Source organism: Tenrec ecaudatus, chromosome 3 (assembly GCF_050624435.1).
Source record: "Tenrec ecaudatus isolate mTenEca1 chromosome 3, mTenEca1.hap1, whole genome shotgun sequence".
NCBI classification, from domain to species: Eukaryota; Metazoa; Chordata; class Mammalia; order Afrosoricida; family Tenrecidae; genus Tenrec; species Tenrec ecaudatus.
This window is the reverse complement of record NC_134532.1, coordinates 75,507,795-75,525,313: the sequence shown is the minus strand read 5'-3', so window position 1 is coordinate 75,525,313 and position 17,519 is coordinate 75,507,795. Positions and strand designations below refer to the sequence as shown.

Genomic DNA, 17,519 nt, shown 5'->3' with positions numbered 1-17,519 from the left:
TAGTTCAAGAAATATAAATGGTCACCTGGTACACCAAGAAAAAAGATAATATAGACAAGAGTAGTATTTTAGTTTGCTTTAAAAAATGCTTTTATTGGGGGCTCATATCTCTTACCACAATCCATACGTTCATCCATGCGTCAAGCACATTTGTACCTATATTGTCATCACCATTCTCAAAACATTTGCTCTCTACTTGAGCCCTTGGTGTCAGCTCATTTTCTCCTCCCTCATGAACCCTTGGCAATTTATAAATTATTATTTTGTCTTATCTTACACTGCCCGATGTCTCCCTTCACCCACTTTTCTGTTGTCCATCCCCCAGGAAGGATGTTATATGTAGATCATTGTAATCGGTTCCCACTTTCTACCCCACCTTCCCTCCACCTTCCTGGTTCTGAAGGATTCCCTGCGTTTCCAGTTCCTATCTGTACCAGGGCACATCCTCTGGTCTAGCCAGATTTATGAGGTAGAATTGGGATCGTGATAGTTTGGGTGTGGGGGGAGGAAGCATTTAAAAACTAGAGGAAAATTCTGTGTTTCATTGATGTTACACTGCTCCCTGACTGGCTCATCTCCTCCCTGGGGCCTCTCGGTATTTTAGTTTTTACTATGTAATTACTGTCAGATGAAACTGGAAATAATGGACATCACCATTCATAGTGGAAGTTATCTTAATATATCCTTGCTAAGATGACACCTCTTGATCAACATACTGAAAAGTCAGAAATAAACACCATAGAAAATGGCAGTCCATGAATGCTAACTTAGAAAGTAAATTCAAAGGAATGACCAATCTATGCATTCATCCTTTGGTAGACTACTTTAGCCCCCACCCCCAAATAAGTAAGAACTGAAATTCAAATTCCTGTAAATAAATAGAATAATTCTTGACATAGAAATAAAAACTCGTTCCCACCCCCCAGCCAGTCCTAAGGCTTTGGGGCTTGGCTCAAGGGGAGTCCTTCTGGGACATGGGGGTACAATGAATAGTGTGACTCTTTGCTGGGCATGCCTACACAATAGGGGATGCTGGGCCCCTCTAGGATTTCCTGTATGGACTCCAATAAATTCCTTCCCTTTTGCTTAAAAAAAGGAAGGAAGAAAGAAAAACTTGGTGGCTTTGGAGAAATTCAAGTTTTAATCTAAAGAAGTGTATTGGACAGGGTTCTCTAGAGAGACAAACCAAATTGCTAGTAATTATATATAAATATATTTATAAAGATAGATATATAATTCAAGAAATAAACCGTTAAATTATAGACAGATAGATAATACAAGAAGTTAACAGTTAAATTATAAAGCAGTGAGACACTAGCAGTTCTTCAAGGCTTGAGAGCTGCCAGTTGCCAGTCCCCTTCTGTAGAGAGAGCTGGACTATATATACCTAGGCAGAAAACAGCAAGGCAGGTCCCCAACTGTCATCAACTGTCAGTCCCCACCCAGCTCCAGAGATGAATATTCCAATCATGTGGGCTTAAAGGGACCTCAACTTACAACAACACAGTCCACAGGCTAGGCATCCCACAGGTAGTGTACCCCTTTAAACCGAGGCACAGAACAACCAAGGCGAGGCTCACTGAGCCATTTACCCCTCTGCCCTTCAGTTAATCCTACTTGTGTTTATCGGCCAGGCTGGCACAATAAACTATAGCAAGAAGCTATGAGGAAATCTGAATAAAAGCTAAATCCTGAGTAAAAGAAATAATTTAACTAGAGTTGTGGTTTTCAGCAACCTTAATGGGTTACACATGGGACTGCTCACCACAAAGACAGCAGTTCAAAACCACCCCGCTGCTCCTTAGAGGATGAGACTCTATTATTGTTGTTGTTGTTGTTTTAAATACCCTCAGAAGCTCACAGGGCAGTTCTACTCTGCCTTTAGGGTGGCTATGAGTCAGATTTGCCTTGGTAGTCGGTTTTTTATTGATTGACTTTAATGAGATTAAGTGCATTTGGTTAGGGAAGTGCCTGATAGAAGGACTCAGCGTCAGGGTTGGAGGGAGACTCATTAATGATTTTTTTTTCAGGGGCAGGCCAGTAAGGCTTGCTTTTATTGAGTGACTGATCAATAGAAATGCCAAGGCCACTATGTACAGAGAAGAGAGCCGGGGAGTTTATTTCTTGGTCTCTTCCTCCTTGGACAGAGTCTTGATGATCTCCTCTTTCTTGGCCTGGAGTCGCTCCTCACGGCGCTTGCGTGCTTCCTTGGTCTTAGACCTGCGCGCCTCAGCCTGGTCAGCCAGGAGCTTCTTGCGAGCCTTGTCTGCCTTCAGCTTGTGGATGTGTTCCATGCGAATCCGCTTGTTCTTAAACACGTTCCCCTTCACCTTCAGGTACAGGCTGTGATACATATAGCGGTCAATCTTCTTGGACTCCCGGTGTCTCGTGTGCAGCCGGCGCAGGATCCTCATCCACGTGACCTTCTCGGGCATGCGGGCATTGGCAGTGCCCTTTCGCTTACCTATGCCCATATGCCTGCCCTTCCGGCGGGCTAGGGTGTTTTTGCGGCATCGGGCCCGAGAATGGACGGTCACAGGCTTGCGGATGATAAGGCCATCTTTGATCAGTTTCAGGATTTGCTGACGGGAGTTGGCGTTGGCAATCTCATTGGTCTCGTTGGGGTCCAACCAGACTTTCTTCTTGCCGCAGCGGAGGACGCTGGAGGCGAGCCTCTTCTGGAGCCTGAGCATACTCATGGCTGCGGCCGCAGCGCCGAAAGGCCTCATTAATGATTTTGATAAACAAATCATCTTACTTGCGGGAAGCAAAGAGGAAGGACAAGAAACACTTACTGAGGAAGATGGAAGTGCACATCCATCCTTTAGTATGGATTACACCTCCCCGTATCCTGAAAATCCTCACACCGGGACCAATAAACTGTGACATGATAAAAGGAGACAAGGTTGAAGCTGTCCAGGATCTCATTTTACTTGGATCCACAATCAGCGCTCGGGAAAAAAGCAGCGAAGCGATCAATTGACTTATGGCTTTGGGCACCTCTGCTGCAGAAGGCCTCTTCACAGTCTAAGGAGCCAGGATGTCACCGTGAGGCCCAAACTGCCCCTGACCCAAGCCATGGCGTTCTCAATTGCCTCCTATGCTCTGAAGCTGAACAACGAATAAGGAAGGGTGCAGGAGAAGGGATGCATTTGAATTATGATGTTGGCAAACAATGTTGAAAATATTCTGCCAGAAGGACAAACACATCTTGGAAGAGGTCTAGCCAGAATGCTCCTTACAAGCAAGGTTAGAGACTATGTCTCGTGTCCTTTGGACATGTTATCACAAGGAACTAGTCCCTGGAGAAAGACACCATGCTCAGTGACAAAGTGGAAAACCCACAATGGCTTGGGTTGATTTTTTAAGCAGTCTTTTTTGTGTGTGTGCATACTCCCCATGTATTTCCGCACGAATGAGGTTGAGACGTGGCTCTGTTTTCTCCCATGACAGGTTCTTCCACAGACTAACATGAGTGATGCACGACCTGCCACCACCTCCAGTGTCCAAACTGAAAGTGGTTGCATCTTTCCATTTGCTCTCATGGGTCCCGAACAGGGCTGAAATTCGGCAGGTGTCAAGTGGCTTGCAAGGCCAGCACAGAAAGGGCCACAGCCATTCCTGGACAGACGGCTGCCTTACGTGCGCCCAGCGATACCATCAAGAGCTGTACTGGGATAGGTGGCCACGAGAAAGGACTAGGGATGATACAGTTTGAAAGCTTGCTTATGTTTAAGAGGACTGAGCAGCCAAATGATCAGGGAAAAGAGCAATTGAAGACCCCCAAACAGATGAAACTTTCTCCTACAATAAAAATGCTTTTGGTAAATAAATTGAGTACTGTTCAACACAGAGAAGTGGTAATATCAATCTAGTAGGGCTTCCTGGATCAGGGGACAGAGAATTAAGGAAAGGTACTATTGCGAGTAATGATAGGAAACATGTTCCAGAATTTGAGAAAGAAATGAGTCCACAGATTAAAATGATCACAGGATCTCTAAAACCTGCTCCTCCACATTGAAGAAATGGTCAGAACATCAAGGATAAAGTTTCTGGGGGGCGGGGGGCATTTAGTTCTTACTATTAACCAGAAATCTGATCTCACATATATAATTGTTAAAGTTCAAATTTCACATCAAATTTAAAACCATGATACACATGCATACAATATTTTTCTTTTAAGAGGAATGAGTAAAATGGATATCCACAAATAATTTATCGTTGCTTATTCTCTGTACATTGTGAAGGGATTTAGTTCATGCTAAGGCAAGGTGTGAAGACTCGGTACACGTAGTAACGATATGAAGGTAAGGCATTCTTAATACTTGATTGTACAAGAACTTTCTCTGGCTCACCTAGTGTTATTGCTAGAAATATATCAAGTAAAAAACACCATGGATTAACAATAATAATTGTGGAAGATTTTAATATACCCTTTTAAAATATTGATGAAGCTGTTGACAATTAGTAAGGATTTAGAAGAGTTGAACAGCCCAAATAAAAAACCACTTCACCAAATAAATGGGAGCACATAAACAGGATTTATTAAAAATAAATAAATGCAATAATTCTTACAGTAAGCATCCAGAGAGTACACATTCTTCTCAAATTCCCATGGAACAAGGGGATGCTCAACCACTCTCAAATCTTATTGCATTAATAAAGTTCTTTAACAAGAATACAGTCAATTTGAAATCAACAATAAAATGTGGCAAAAATGAATATAGTTGGGGAGGGGAATAGGTTCCTAAATAATCTATAAGTTAACAAAGAAATAACCGAAGTCTTAGAACTGAATGACAATCAGCATACATGCGTAGGCAGAAGCAGGGTAACCAGCTTACCTCCTGCACACACATTGAAACGACATGAAGATGCGGCTACACTGAGAGAGTAAGGCCAGCTTCAATTGGGGGTTTCTGTTTCTTTAAATGACTTCACGAAGAGTATGTGGAGGAGAGCGTATGCCAATTTACACAAAGCTCTCCAGACGTTTGAACTTTTTGCTATTGGTTGAGATGATGTAGGAGTATCAAGTCTAAGTCAATAGATATTTTTTAATTTGAAAAAAACTTATCTGCTTTTACTATATTTCAATTAAAGAATAAGAAAACAAACACCAGAAGTAAACATTTCCTTCTGTTTCCCCCCTTCACATCAGAGGTAGTTTAATTCTTTCAGTTCCACTAGTTGGTTCATTACATTTTCCTCTTCTAGAACTTTCTGTACGTCCTTCATTACAATTGCTGAAAGATGCCATGGGAAATCAGGTAAACTGAGTCTTTAAGGCTCTATTGAGTTTCTTCATGCTGTTTATTATCTTCATGTGTGTTTATCTGAAATAAAAATAGGAAAGTTGTATGAGCCCCTAATAAAATGTAAAAAAAGAAAAGGAAAAAAGAGAAAATGATTAGGGCAAAGAATGTACAGATGTGCTTTATACAATTGATGTATGTATATGTATGGATTGTGATAAGAGTTGTATGAACCTCTAATAAAATGTTTTTAAAAAAAGAAAAGAAAAGAAATAGGAAACCTGATAACATCTAGAAATAACATGATAGTCACTTATAAGGATGAAAATTCCGTGGCGATTTCCTGATGACATCTTTTCTTATGGTGTCCCTTTGCCGTGTGTCCGTCCCTGCCCCTCGGCCCTGTCCGCCAGCCTTGTTAATGGAGAAGATCCTCTTACTTTGACCAGACATAGAATTCCCACCTTGGGTTAGAGCGGTCACATTACTGAGTGGGATTACATTTGCCCTGCTGGAATTCCTGGGGAGACGGTGATTAGATCAGCACCGCCACATCAGGCTGCTGTGTAAGGTATGACCATTAACATCATCACCTCGTGCTTATCATTTAAAATATAAATCAATTTAGGAGAGATTTAATGCATTTTAAAATCAAGCCACGTAATGTATGGAAGAACATCGGACATTAAAGGTAAAGGAGAACTGAATATGTTTTCCTGTGGTCCTAAGATAGCATGGCTGCTCCATCTCCTGTTACATCTGTTTCTAATTCCTTGGTGTCAGAGAAAAGTGAGACCACAATGAACCCAGAGAATCAACACAGTTCTTGGGGAAAGGACAGCTTTCATTCTAGTAACAAATTCTAGGAGAAAATAGTCACGTGCATCCTTATATGAGGGAAATATTAAGCTGTAGATTTTTAAAGAAAACCAAGAGATGTCCTTGATCAATCTTTCATAAAGTCTTAAATCATAATTCATGGAAAGCGTTTTGATGAGGAGTATTTTTCATCTCCCTCTGTTACTTCCAGTTAAGCCAGGTTAAGAAGCAGTAACAATGACAAAAACAAAAATGGGATGAACCTATACTTTAAAAACAGACAACACTATTCTCTGAAATCCAGAGTTACTTGAGGGTCTTGTATTTTAGCTCAGGAACCTAGGGGATTATGGGATAAGTGTCTGGCTGCCAACTGCCAGGTTGACCATTCAAAACTCCCAGGTGCTCCATTGAAGAAAGATAAGGCTCTCTAGACCTGCCAACATTAGCAGTGTCGAAACCCTATCTATCTAGTGTTGCCGTGAGTTCCCAGCCCACTAGATGCAGTGTTTGGGGGACCTTAGATATTTTATCTGGAAAAACCCACCTCCGACACATTTGAATATTTGGCCTTTCTACCTCGGTGTACTACAATGAAAGGGAAGTAACACTTCACATGAGACGGAGCAATAGGAAATTGTAGGAAAGCACACTATTCTCTTATTTATAACTAGGAAACAAAAGTTTTTTATGCTACATTTTGTTGTCTGAAATTGTAATATTGTTATCTGTAATCTTTGTTGTCTGAAATTGTTGTTTTAGAAATTGTAATCTTACAAATACTGTTTCTAAAAGGAAATTTATTTTATGTGTATTACCGATGTTGAACATTGGATTATAAGGAACATTTAAATTAAACACATAGGTGTTAAACAAAATTAGCTAGAAATAATAAGATGAATCACTAAGGAGCCATTACTTTGTTTTATTAAATTGTATTTAGAGTCACAAGATAGATATAGGGGTATACATGATTTTCTTTTCAATAAACTGTAGGAAATTTATACTTTATTGAAAGTTTATGATTATTATTATATAATTTAACCAGTTAAAAAACAGATTTTAGCATAGTGTATTTTTTAAAGATTTAAACAAAACAAAGTACTAGCTATACTTGTTCCGATTAGAACCCAGATTTAAGGTCTCCTTAGGTCGATCGTCCAAGGATACTAATGTATAAAGGATGTAAATCTGAGGAAGTGGGGTGATGGACGGGTAGGACAGAGGTAAGGAGTCTGCTGTCCAGATGTGGCGGGGAAGGGACAGCCATGGAGATGGCAGGTCTGGGGAAGGTGTGAGTGCCAACGGGGCCTAGGAAGTCACTGGAGAAGGACGGTACAGTCTGTCTGGGGGTGCCCACACCCACACGAATGGGAACGCTGCCCAAGCAGCCAGCCAGGACCTTATAGACACCTGCAGAGTTGACACCCAGAGAGACCGGAGAGGATGACAGCAGAGGAATGTCTGATCCTATGCTGCCCCTGGTTCTGTGGACCCTGAACGTGAAACGTGAGCACTCAGTTAACGGGAGTGTACAGACACTGAAGAAGAGAGTGCAGGACCAGGCACGGGTTCACTGTGTTTGGCAGGTGATCTGCCGGGAGTCAGAGTCAACGCAATGGCAACTAACAACTAAGATCCACTTCCACCCCCCGGCCTAAGAAAAAGAAAGAAGCTATGAGTCAATCCGACTCAAGATAAGCCTACACTGTGGTCTACTCTCTTTCTTTCAGAACTAGATCACCAAGCCTTCTCCCCCAGTGCCGCTGGGTGGATTAAGCTGCCAACATTTTAGTTAGAAGCAAAGCACCTACCATTGACCCTACCCAGAAACTCCACGCTCTCCTTCACTCACTGCGTCAAGTCCATTCTCCCTCAGAGCGATGTGGTGGGACAGGGTTGGATGACTCTTGACAGTGTCTGAGACTGCGACTCTTTCTGGGAGTGGAAAGTCTTTCTTGGACAGAGATGGTTGGTAGTTTCGAACTGCTGACCCTGCAGTGAGCAGCCTTAACCCAAGACTACACCATCAGGGCTCCTACACTCTCATTAGAATCAGTGACAATTGGCATGCAAAAGTTGGAAATAAAGAGTAAGGAACGATAGTTGAAAAATAAGGGCTTGAAGACAGACATGAAGCTGGAGGTCACATGAAGGAATTCTGTAGGACCAGTGACTTCTTCATTGAACATATTTCTTTTTCAACAACATGCATGGCAACACGGCCTAGACAAACAGAGCATATATAGGAATCTGACTGCACTTGTGGCAAGAAGCGATGGAGAAGCTCAATATCATCAGCCAAAGCATTACATGGATCCACAGTCAATGCCCATGGAAGCACCAGTCAAGCAATAAAGCGATGTATTTATTACACTGGGCAAATCTGCTGTATTAGAACTCCCCCAAATCCTCAAGGGCAAGATGTTACTTTGAAGAATAATGTGTATCTGACTCAAACCGTGCTCCTCAGACGCATGTCAAAGTGGGGTACGATATATGGAAGACCACAGAAGAACTGGAACATTTGAATCATGGTGTTGGTGGAAAATATTGAAAGTGCCGGGAACTGCCAGAGAACAACCAAGCCTGCTGTGGAAGTGTAGCCAGAATGCTCTTGTAATTGAGCTTGGTGTCACTTGCCACACATCCTTTGGACATGTTATCAGGAGAGACCAATCCCTGGAGAAGGACATCATGCTTGATAAAGTCGATGGTCATTCCCAAAGAAGAGATTTTTCAAGAGCTAGATGGACACAGTGGATGCAGCAATGGGCTCAAACATAACAATTTTAAGGATAGTGTAGGATCAGGCAGTGTTTCAATCTGTCTACAAAGCGCCTTGATGAGTTAGAATCAGGTTGATGGCACCTAACAATGACAACAATCAGCAAAGTGTGATGTATAGAATAATGGAACAGGTTGGAGATTGTAGAACTAGACACATACGGTCAATTAGTTTTCAATGAGGATGCCAAGGTAATTTTAAAGGGAAAGAACAGTCTTTTCAATTAGTGGTCTTAGAATAACTGAGTGTCCATATGGGGGGGGGGGAATGAGCCTTGATTCCAGAATACAGGAAATCATTTTGTTCTGCCAAGATTTCATTATGCAGATACAAAAACTCAAATCATAAAATTAAAAAAATGTGATAAACTGTACTCCTTAGAAATAAAAATGTTTCCCATCCAAAGATGCTCTTAAGAAAATGAAAATGCAAGCCACAGCCTGGGGTTGTGACCAGAAAAAAAATCTACATGTGTGTATATATATTTGTAAGGATGTATATATACACACATTAGAGGGCTAACAAAAGATTATGGAAATTGTGGGAAATTTCCATTGTCTTTTAATCCCATTTTCTCGTGGACATTTTGAAGTCCCCTTGTATATGAAAGCACAACTAAAATGCTCCTTAGAAGTGAGGATGTGGAGACATACCATGGACTTCTCAGGAGGGCGTGTTATCAGGAAGGAACAGTCCCTGAACAAGGACATCATGTTTGGAAAAGTAGGGCATCCGGAAAACAGAGCAAGGCCCTCCATGAGATGGATTGGCACAGTGACTGCAACCATGAGCTCAAACATGGGAACCATGGTGAGGAAGGTGCCAGAGTGGGCAGTCCCTTGTTCTGCTGTAGGTGGGGCTGCTAGGAGTTGCAACTGGATGGCCCCCACAACCTACAGACATGTTACAGTTAGATAACAAAATGATCGACAATACCATGTCTAGTATGGGCACACTCGAGCGAAGACTTTGCAGACAGAATATATCATACTTTTTCATTTAATATGCCCCTCCAAACAACACATACACATGTAATGGACATAGGGTGCACAGGAAGCTACCATGGGAAAGAGTTGACTTGTTTGTGAAAACTATAATGCGTGTGCTATTTTTGTAAAAATGTAGCGTGTGAAACAAACATGAAAAAGTCAGCATGATAGGAAAAGTCATTAGGAAAGGGTGGATTAAGCCATGATAAAATGTCAGTTGACTGCTGGTTAGCTTCCTATCGCTATATTGCTGTCTTTTCTAGAACTTCATAAAAATAAAATCACTATTTAGTGTTGTACATCTAGCTTCTTGAATTTACTGCAGTATTTCAGAGATTCGTCCACATCGTTGCCTCTGTTGGCAAGCTGAGGCTTAAACTCAGAGTTTGCTCCACATCCGTTTTACTTCTACACCCCAGGAGCAAAGGGGGAAAGAAACAGACGGTGTAAGTCAGCCAGGTGACTCTAAAACAGAAGCTTACAGAATGAATAGAAAAGGTATTTTAGTAAATAAAAAAATACACAACAGCGCTAGGATTTAAAATGATTAAGATTATCAAATTAATATAGTGAAAAGTCTTAATAATAATCTACACATTAATGTATACTTTAATACTTACCCTTTGATTATTGAAGTCTTGATTCAAAAAAATTATGTTGAGATCTCTTATTTACTATGGAGATGGTTGAGAAATAGTCTAATCCTTGTTATACTTTTGGCTCCAAAGATTGATTCTGATAATTTTTAAATTAGCTGTTGGAATTATGAGACTTCTAATAATAGATATCCTGTTAGAATGTTTTAAAATAATTAAAATCTGATGGAATTTGACATATTATATTACTAAAATATAAATGTTATGTATGTATGCTGTTGTTGTAATTAGGAGTTGTTGAATCTTTTCTGACACATAACAATCCTATGTACAACAGAACGAAACCCTACCTGGTCCTGTACCATCCTCACAATTATTCATAGGCTTCAGTCCATTGATGTAGCATCTGTGTCAACCCTTCTTGGACAAGGTCCTTCCCTCTTTTGTTGCCACGATACTTACCAAGCATGATGCCCATCTCCAGGGACAATACATACCTATCATTTGTCTAACTTTTGCATGTGAAAGTTGGACAGATGATATACATGTATTGTAAAAATACCAAAACTACAGGGCAACATCATGGAAACCAAGTTATAAATAATTAAGATCTAAATATGTCAAAGAAATACAGTTGTCACATAATATAAAATTGGCTAGAGACCAATGCTCAGAAGGCAAGAAGTCATAAGCAAATTAGAACTGGGACATAAGCTCCATCAGGCAGATGTTTTTACTTGCTGTATTCACTACTGTAGCTACAGTGCCTAAAACATAGCAAGTGCTCAACAAATATTTGTTAGATGAGTTAGCAATATGTGTCTTTTGTGTTATGGTAGATGTGCTATTTCATGATGTCAGTGAATTTGTGCATGTTATTCTCTGAATATATACTCGTGTATGTGGGAGTCAAATATAATTATTTAAATTTTATCTACTAAATCTGTCATGAGTTTACAAAGATGGGATTAAAATGTCTTATCAGGTACACACACAAACACACATATAAAGAAAAGAATCTCATCTATAAAGCCAAAATCAAACCCACTGCCACTGAGTTGATTTCAATTCATATGCATCCTGAATAGAGCTTCTGAGGCCATTAATCTTTACCAGAGCAGAAAGCCCCATCTTCCTCTCTTAGAAGTGGCAGGTGGGTTTGAACCATCAACCTTGTAGTTAGCAGTTCTATGTTTATTCCACAACACCACCAAGGCATGGGATGTTGTTGTTGTCCCGTTGAGTCTGTTCCAGCTCATGGCAACCCTGCGTAGCTCAGAGAGAAGCACAGTCCTCCTCCATCAGAGTCATTGTTCTGATGTTTGAGCCCCTTGTTGCAGCCGCTCTTGGCAATCCATCTTGTTGAAGGACTCTCCCTTTTTCACTGATGTCCTTTTCCAGGGACTGGTCTATCCTGACAACATGTCCAAAATATATGAAGTCTCACCATCCTTGCCTCTTAACAGCGTTCTGGTTGTACTAATTCCAAGACTGATTTTTGTGTTCTTTGGAAGCTCATGGTACTTCAATAGTTTTTGCAAGCTCAGTAGTTCAAATGTATCAATTCTTCCCTGGTCTTCTTTATTCAATGTCCAACTTTCCTGTGCATATGAACAATTGGAATACCATGGCTTGGGTCTGGTGCCCCTGAGTCCTCAAAGTTAGCTCGCTGCTTTTGAGTACTCTATAAAGAGTATTTGCACAAGTATATCAGAAAGATGTGTATGTGTGTTTTATTGACTGTGCCAAGGAATTCCACTGTGTAGATCATAGCAAACGATGGATTAACTTTGAGGAGAATGGGAATTCCAAACACTTCACTGTGCCCAAGAGGCAGTTGTGGGAATTAAAAAAAAGAAATAATGCCTGGTATAAAATCAGGAAAGAGGGAGGTGCTGAGACTAAGGGCTCAAGTAGAAATCAAATATTTTGAGAATGATGAAAACAACAAATGTACAGATGTGCTTGACACAATGGATGGATGTATGGATTGTGATAGGAGTTGTATGAGCCCTCAATAAAATGATTTTTTTAATCAATAAAGGGGCAAAATCAGGAAAAGGTACATCAGGGTTGCTTTCTTTCCCCATCCTTATTCAGTCTGTATGCTGAGCACATACTCATAGAAGCTAGATGCTATGAAGAAGAATGCGGCGTCAGGATTAGAGGAAGGCTTATTGACAACTTGCTATAGGAAGGTGACATAACCCTGCTTCCTGTCAGTGAGAGGCACTTGCTGATGAAGAGCAATGTTTGCAGTCTTCAGCATAAATTCCAATCATGTAAAGAAGACCAAAATCCTCGCAACTAGACCACTAGTTCATATCGTGATAAATGGAGAAAAGGATGAAGTTGTCAAGGATTTTGTCTTGCTTGGCTCTGCAATCAATGCTCCCGGAAGCAACAGTCAGGAGATCAAAAGATGTGCTGCATGGGGAAAACCTGCTTCACAAGGCCTCTTCGGAGTATTGAAAAGCAATAGTGTGACTTTGAGGACTAAGGTGCCTCATATGCATGTGACAGCTGGACACCGACTAAGGAAGACTGGAGAAGAATCAATGCGTTCGCATGGTGGCGCCGATGAAGAGTGTTCAAAATCCCACGGGCCGCTAAAGGGACAAAGCGATCTGTCTTGGAGGAAGCACTATCAGAGTGCTTCTTAGAGGCAAGGATGGCCAGCTTTGACTTACATACTTTGAACATGTTGTCAGGAGACACTGGCTCCTGGGGAAGGACAGCATGCCTGGTAATGGAGGAAGGAGGGCAGCGAAAAAGAGGGAGGCACTCAGTAACGGGGATTGATACGCAGGTAACTGAGATGAAGGCACAGGATTGAGTAGCTGTGGTAGTTACAGAATCTCATGTGCATTTGAGGATATATATATAAAAGTGTAGGTGTGGACATTCAACCTGTCAGTCAGGTCACCGCCTGATGGTACCTCTTGGGGGTACGGGTGGGGCACTGTCTCATAAGGAGGAAGCCCCCCTCTCTTTCTCTGCCTTCACAATGGCTGACCCTGATGGCTGCCAGAGTCCAGCGATGCTTCCACCACCATTGGATCCACACAATGCTGCACCTACCAGCCTGTGATCTTCCTGCATCCTGCATCATTGCCTGTGGCTGTGTGAGTCTAAAGAGGAACTTATGGACTAGTATCAGACTTATGGGCTTGATTTGAACTGGGCCGGGATGTTTTCTTGATACATAATTACTTCTTGATATAAAGCTCTTTCTTATACTTATTTGATTGTCACTGGATTTGTTTTTCTGGCCAACATGGTCTAACACACTGGTGTTGTGTCCTCTTGTACGTAAGGTCACCACGAGTTAAAACAGTGGTTATCAACCTGTGGGTCGTGACCTTTGTGGGGGTTGAATGACTCCTATCACAGGGGTCGCCCAATTCATAACAGTAGCAAAATTACAATTATGAAGTAGCAATGAAAATAATTTTATAATTGGAGGGGTCACCACCACATGAGGAACTGTATTAAAGGGTCGTGGCATTAGGAAGGTGGAGAACCACTGAGTTAGAATCAACTTAATGGCACCTATCAAAATGTTCTATCTATTCTTTAAAAGGAAAAAAGCTACTCTGTTGGCATGCATTACATTGTGTCCACCTCACAATACCTGTCAGTTTAGTTGAAACGTGATTCCCAGTGGTGTGGAAATGATGTCATAAGGTGAGGAGCCGGTTAGTGCTGATTGAGGGACTGGATTGATTACCTCAAGGCGAGTGGTTTAACCCACTGGTTGCTATCTGCTCATAGAAAGATTTGCAGCCTGGGAAACCAGACACAGGGTTCATGAGTCCAAATTGGCTGGGTGGCAGTGGGTGGGGGCTGGTCAAGAATGTGGCATTCAGTTATGATTGTCCATCATAGGATCTGCTATGACAAACCATGAAAAGGATTAAGTACTGGATGCAACCCCCTGAATCCGCACACAGCTCTGGTCTGACATACATGAAGTCTCCTCGGGATGTAGCTTGTAACATATTTCTTTCTTACAGGAGATAAAATGAGAGAGACTAGGGCAGAGAGCGACCTAGTACCAAGAGCGAGTGAGCTGGTTGTGCACTATGTACTCTGGCTCTATGTTCGCTGGGCTCAGAACCACTTCACACCACAGGAAGGTTGATACAAAGACACACGGAGCTCTCAGGAATGCGGGCCTACAGAGGCTGAAAGCAGGTAAGGATCTCTCTCCTACCTTGTGAGCTGACTGGAAACAAAACACACACCCCAATGAAACAAAACAAAACAAAGCAGAAGGACTCACTGCCATTGAGTCATAGGGCAGAGTAGAACTGCCCCTGCGAGTGTTAAGGCTGTAACTGTTGATTGGTAGGAAGGGCCGTCTCTTTTCTTGGGAGAGGCTGGTCGTCTTGAATGGCTGCCCTTTCAGATTCCAGCTCACCAGGTAAGGGCCACGCAGCCAGGGGGTGAGAGAGGGGAATCCTCCCCCAGTGGGGGGGCTCTGGCTGTGTGCTGCCGGCCTCCTACACTGTCAAAGTATAAACGTCTGTTTGGTTATGCCCCCTTCTCATCGAGACGTGCATCAAGCTGCCCTGACATTGCCTGCAGTCCCCACAACCTGTCCCACTCTCCCTGTGTCCTTTTGTCTGGAGGTCTTCGCTCTTCTGGACGCCCAGTCTTGTCTCTGGGGCAGAGGTGGCTCCTTGGATCTTGTGTGCATGTCTGTTGTCTTGCTGGGAGGTGATCTGTAGGCATGGTTTCAGTTCCAGGTCAGAGGGGACTTCGGGCTCTCCCAGGTTCTGTCAGACCGGTACGTCTGGCCTTTGTGAATGTGTTTTTTGGTTGTGCATTTTTCTCCCACCCTGTACAGGTGAGACCCTACTGTGAATCAGTCAGAGCAGGCACTTTATTGTCCACTGTGATGGTGCTGTTTTTTGCATGTGTATTCGTGACAGCTAAACTTTCTTTCATTGTTCCAGATACTTATTCACTTATTTAACAAATACCTTTAATCTTGAATGCAACCCACCCTAAATGTTAATATGCACTGAGCCCATCATACGCCCTAGGAATTGTTCGATGTGTGCAGTAGAAAGAGAGATGGAGTACAAATGTGGAGGAAGCCAATCATGATAAATCAATGAGAGGAAGACCATGTGAAAGCTGAACTATCATAAAGAACACAGCATCAGGTTTGGAGGAAGGCTTATTGACAACCAGCAATATGCAAATGACACAATTTTATTTTTTGCTCAACGTGAGGAATACTTGAAGCACTTGCTGATAAAGATAATGGATGGGAGCCTTCAATATGGATTGTAATTTAATGTAATGAAAACAAAAATTTCTGACATCTGCACTAATAGGTATCATCATGATAACGGAGAAAATATTTCAGTTGTCAACGATTTTAAGTCGCTTGGATCCACAGTGAGGGCTCATGCAAGGAGCAGCCAAGAGATGCATTGCAATGGGTAAATCTGCTGCACAAGACCTCTTTAGAAGTGTTGAAAAGCTATGTGATCATGAGGTGTTGATAGGATCAAGTATCACGCACCAAAGACCCGGAACAAAAAATCCTATCATTGTGAAGTGTGGAGTGAAGACCCAAAGCCCAGCTGTAGGCAATTGGACATTCCCTCACAGAAGGGCTGCAGGGAGGAGACGAGCCAGTCAGGGTGCAGTATAGCAACGATGAAACATACAACTTTCCTATAGTTCCTAAATGCTGCTCCGTGCCCCCCCCCCACCACTATCATGACCCCAATTCTACTTTACAAATCTGGCTAGACCAGAGCATGTACATGGGTACAGATAAGAGCTGGAAACACAGGTAATCCAGGACAGATAAACTCCCCAGGACCAATATTACGAGTAGCCATACCAGGAGGGGAAGGGGAAGATGGCAGGAGAAAGGGGAACCAATCACAATGATCTACGTATAACCCCCTCAAAGGGGGGATGGAGAACAGAAAAGTGGGTGAAGGGAGACATTGGTCAGTGTAAGACATGAAAAAATAATAACAACTTATAAATTTTCAAGGGTTCATGAGGGAAGGAGGGTGGGAAAGGGAGAGGGAAAAAAATGAGAAGCTGATACCAAGGGTTCAAGTAGGAAGAAAATGTTTAGAAAATGGTGATGGCCACAAATGTACAAATGTGCTTGACGCAATGGATGGATTGTGATAAGAGTTGTATGAGCCACCAATAAAGTGATTTTTTTTTAAGTGTTGAAAAGCTAGGAGGTTACATTAAGGCCTAAGATGTGCCTGGCCCAAACCAGTGTATTTTTAGTAGCCTCAAATGCATGTGGAAGTTGAACTTTGAATAAGGAAGACGGAAGAAGAATTGATGCGTCTGAATTGTGGGGCTGGTGAAGAATATTGACAGTCCCGTGGAGTGACAAAACAAATGAACCAGTCTGTCTTGGAAGAAGTATCGCCAGATTACTCCTGACAGGACAGGATGGCAAGACTTCCTCCCATAACTTTGGCCATGTTGTCAGGAGAACCCATTCTCTAGAGAAGGACGTAATGCTTGGTGAAGACGAGGGGCGGAGAAAAAGGGAAAGACCCGTAACAAGATGGACAGAGTGGCTGCAGCCCTGGGCTTGCCCATAACAAGGACTGTGAGGTGGGCACAGGACAGCAGTGGTTCTTTATGCGGTACATGGGGTCGCTCTGAGTCAGAGCCGCCTGGATGGCTCCAACAACATACACTCTCATTGCCACGGTCAAAGGATGAAAGCAATCGTTGGCTTTGTTGTGCACAGAAACTAAGAAGAACAATAATGCCAACAGTATTTTCAAGGTGAATAAGCCTCAATTATTTAATTTAAACTTCTGGTTTGGCAGATGAAGAAGACTAGAGGCGGGCGGAGGGCTAGAGCTTGTTCAATGTCATGGGCATATTCCCTAGGCCCTCATAACTAAAACCTAGGTCATTTGACCCTGAGTTCTTTGCTTCTTCTTTGCCATTAAGGTGCTAAATCAATCGGAAATGACATTGTTTCCAAAAATAATGCAAAAATTAAGGATGATGAATAATCAAACAGTGTCAACTTTTTCTTCACCTGGGAAAAAGAGACCTG

General features: G+C 42.2%; 1 protein-coding gene across 1 annotated transcript; it reads right to left on the bottom strand.

Moving 5' to 3' along the window:
* Positions 1-2,109: 2,109 nt before the first annotated feature.
* LOC142443439 (large ribosomal subunit protein eL19-like) lies at positions 2,110-2,717 on the bottom strand. Its single transcript, XM_075544810.1, has one exon. It carries the CDS (start codon positions 2,697-2,699, stop codon positions 2,118-2,120), a length of 582 nt encoding a protein of 193 aa, XP_075400925.1. The 5' UTR covers positions 2,700-2,717; the 3' UTR covers positions 2,110-2,117.
* Between the last annotated feature and the right edge of the window lie 14,802 nt (positions 2,718-17,519).

What these genes read in the sequence shown, in the direction of transcription:
- LOC142443439 (XM_075544810.1), bottom strand. Translation starts at nt 2,699, where the DNA reads ATGAGTATGCTCAGGCTCCAGAAGAGGCTCGCCTCCAGCGTCCTCCGC.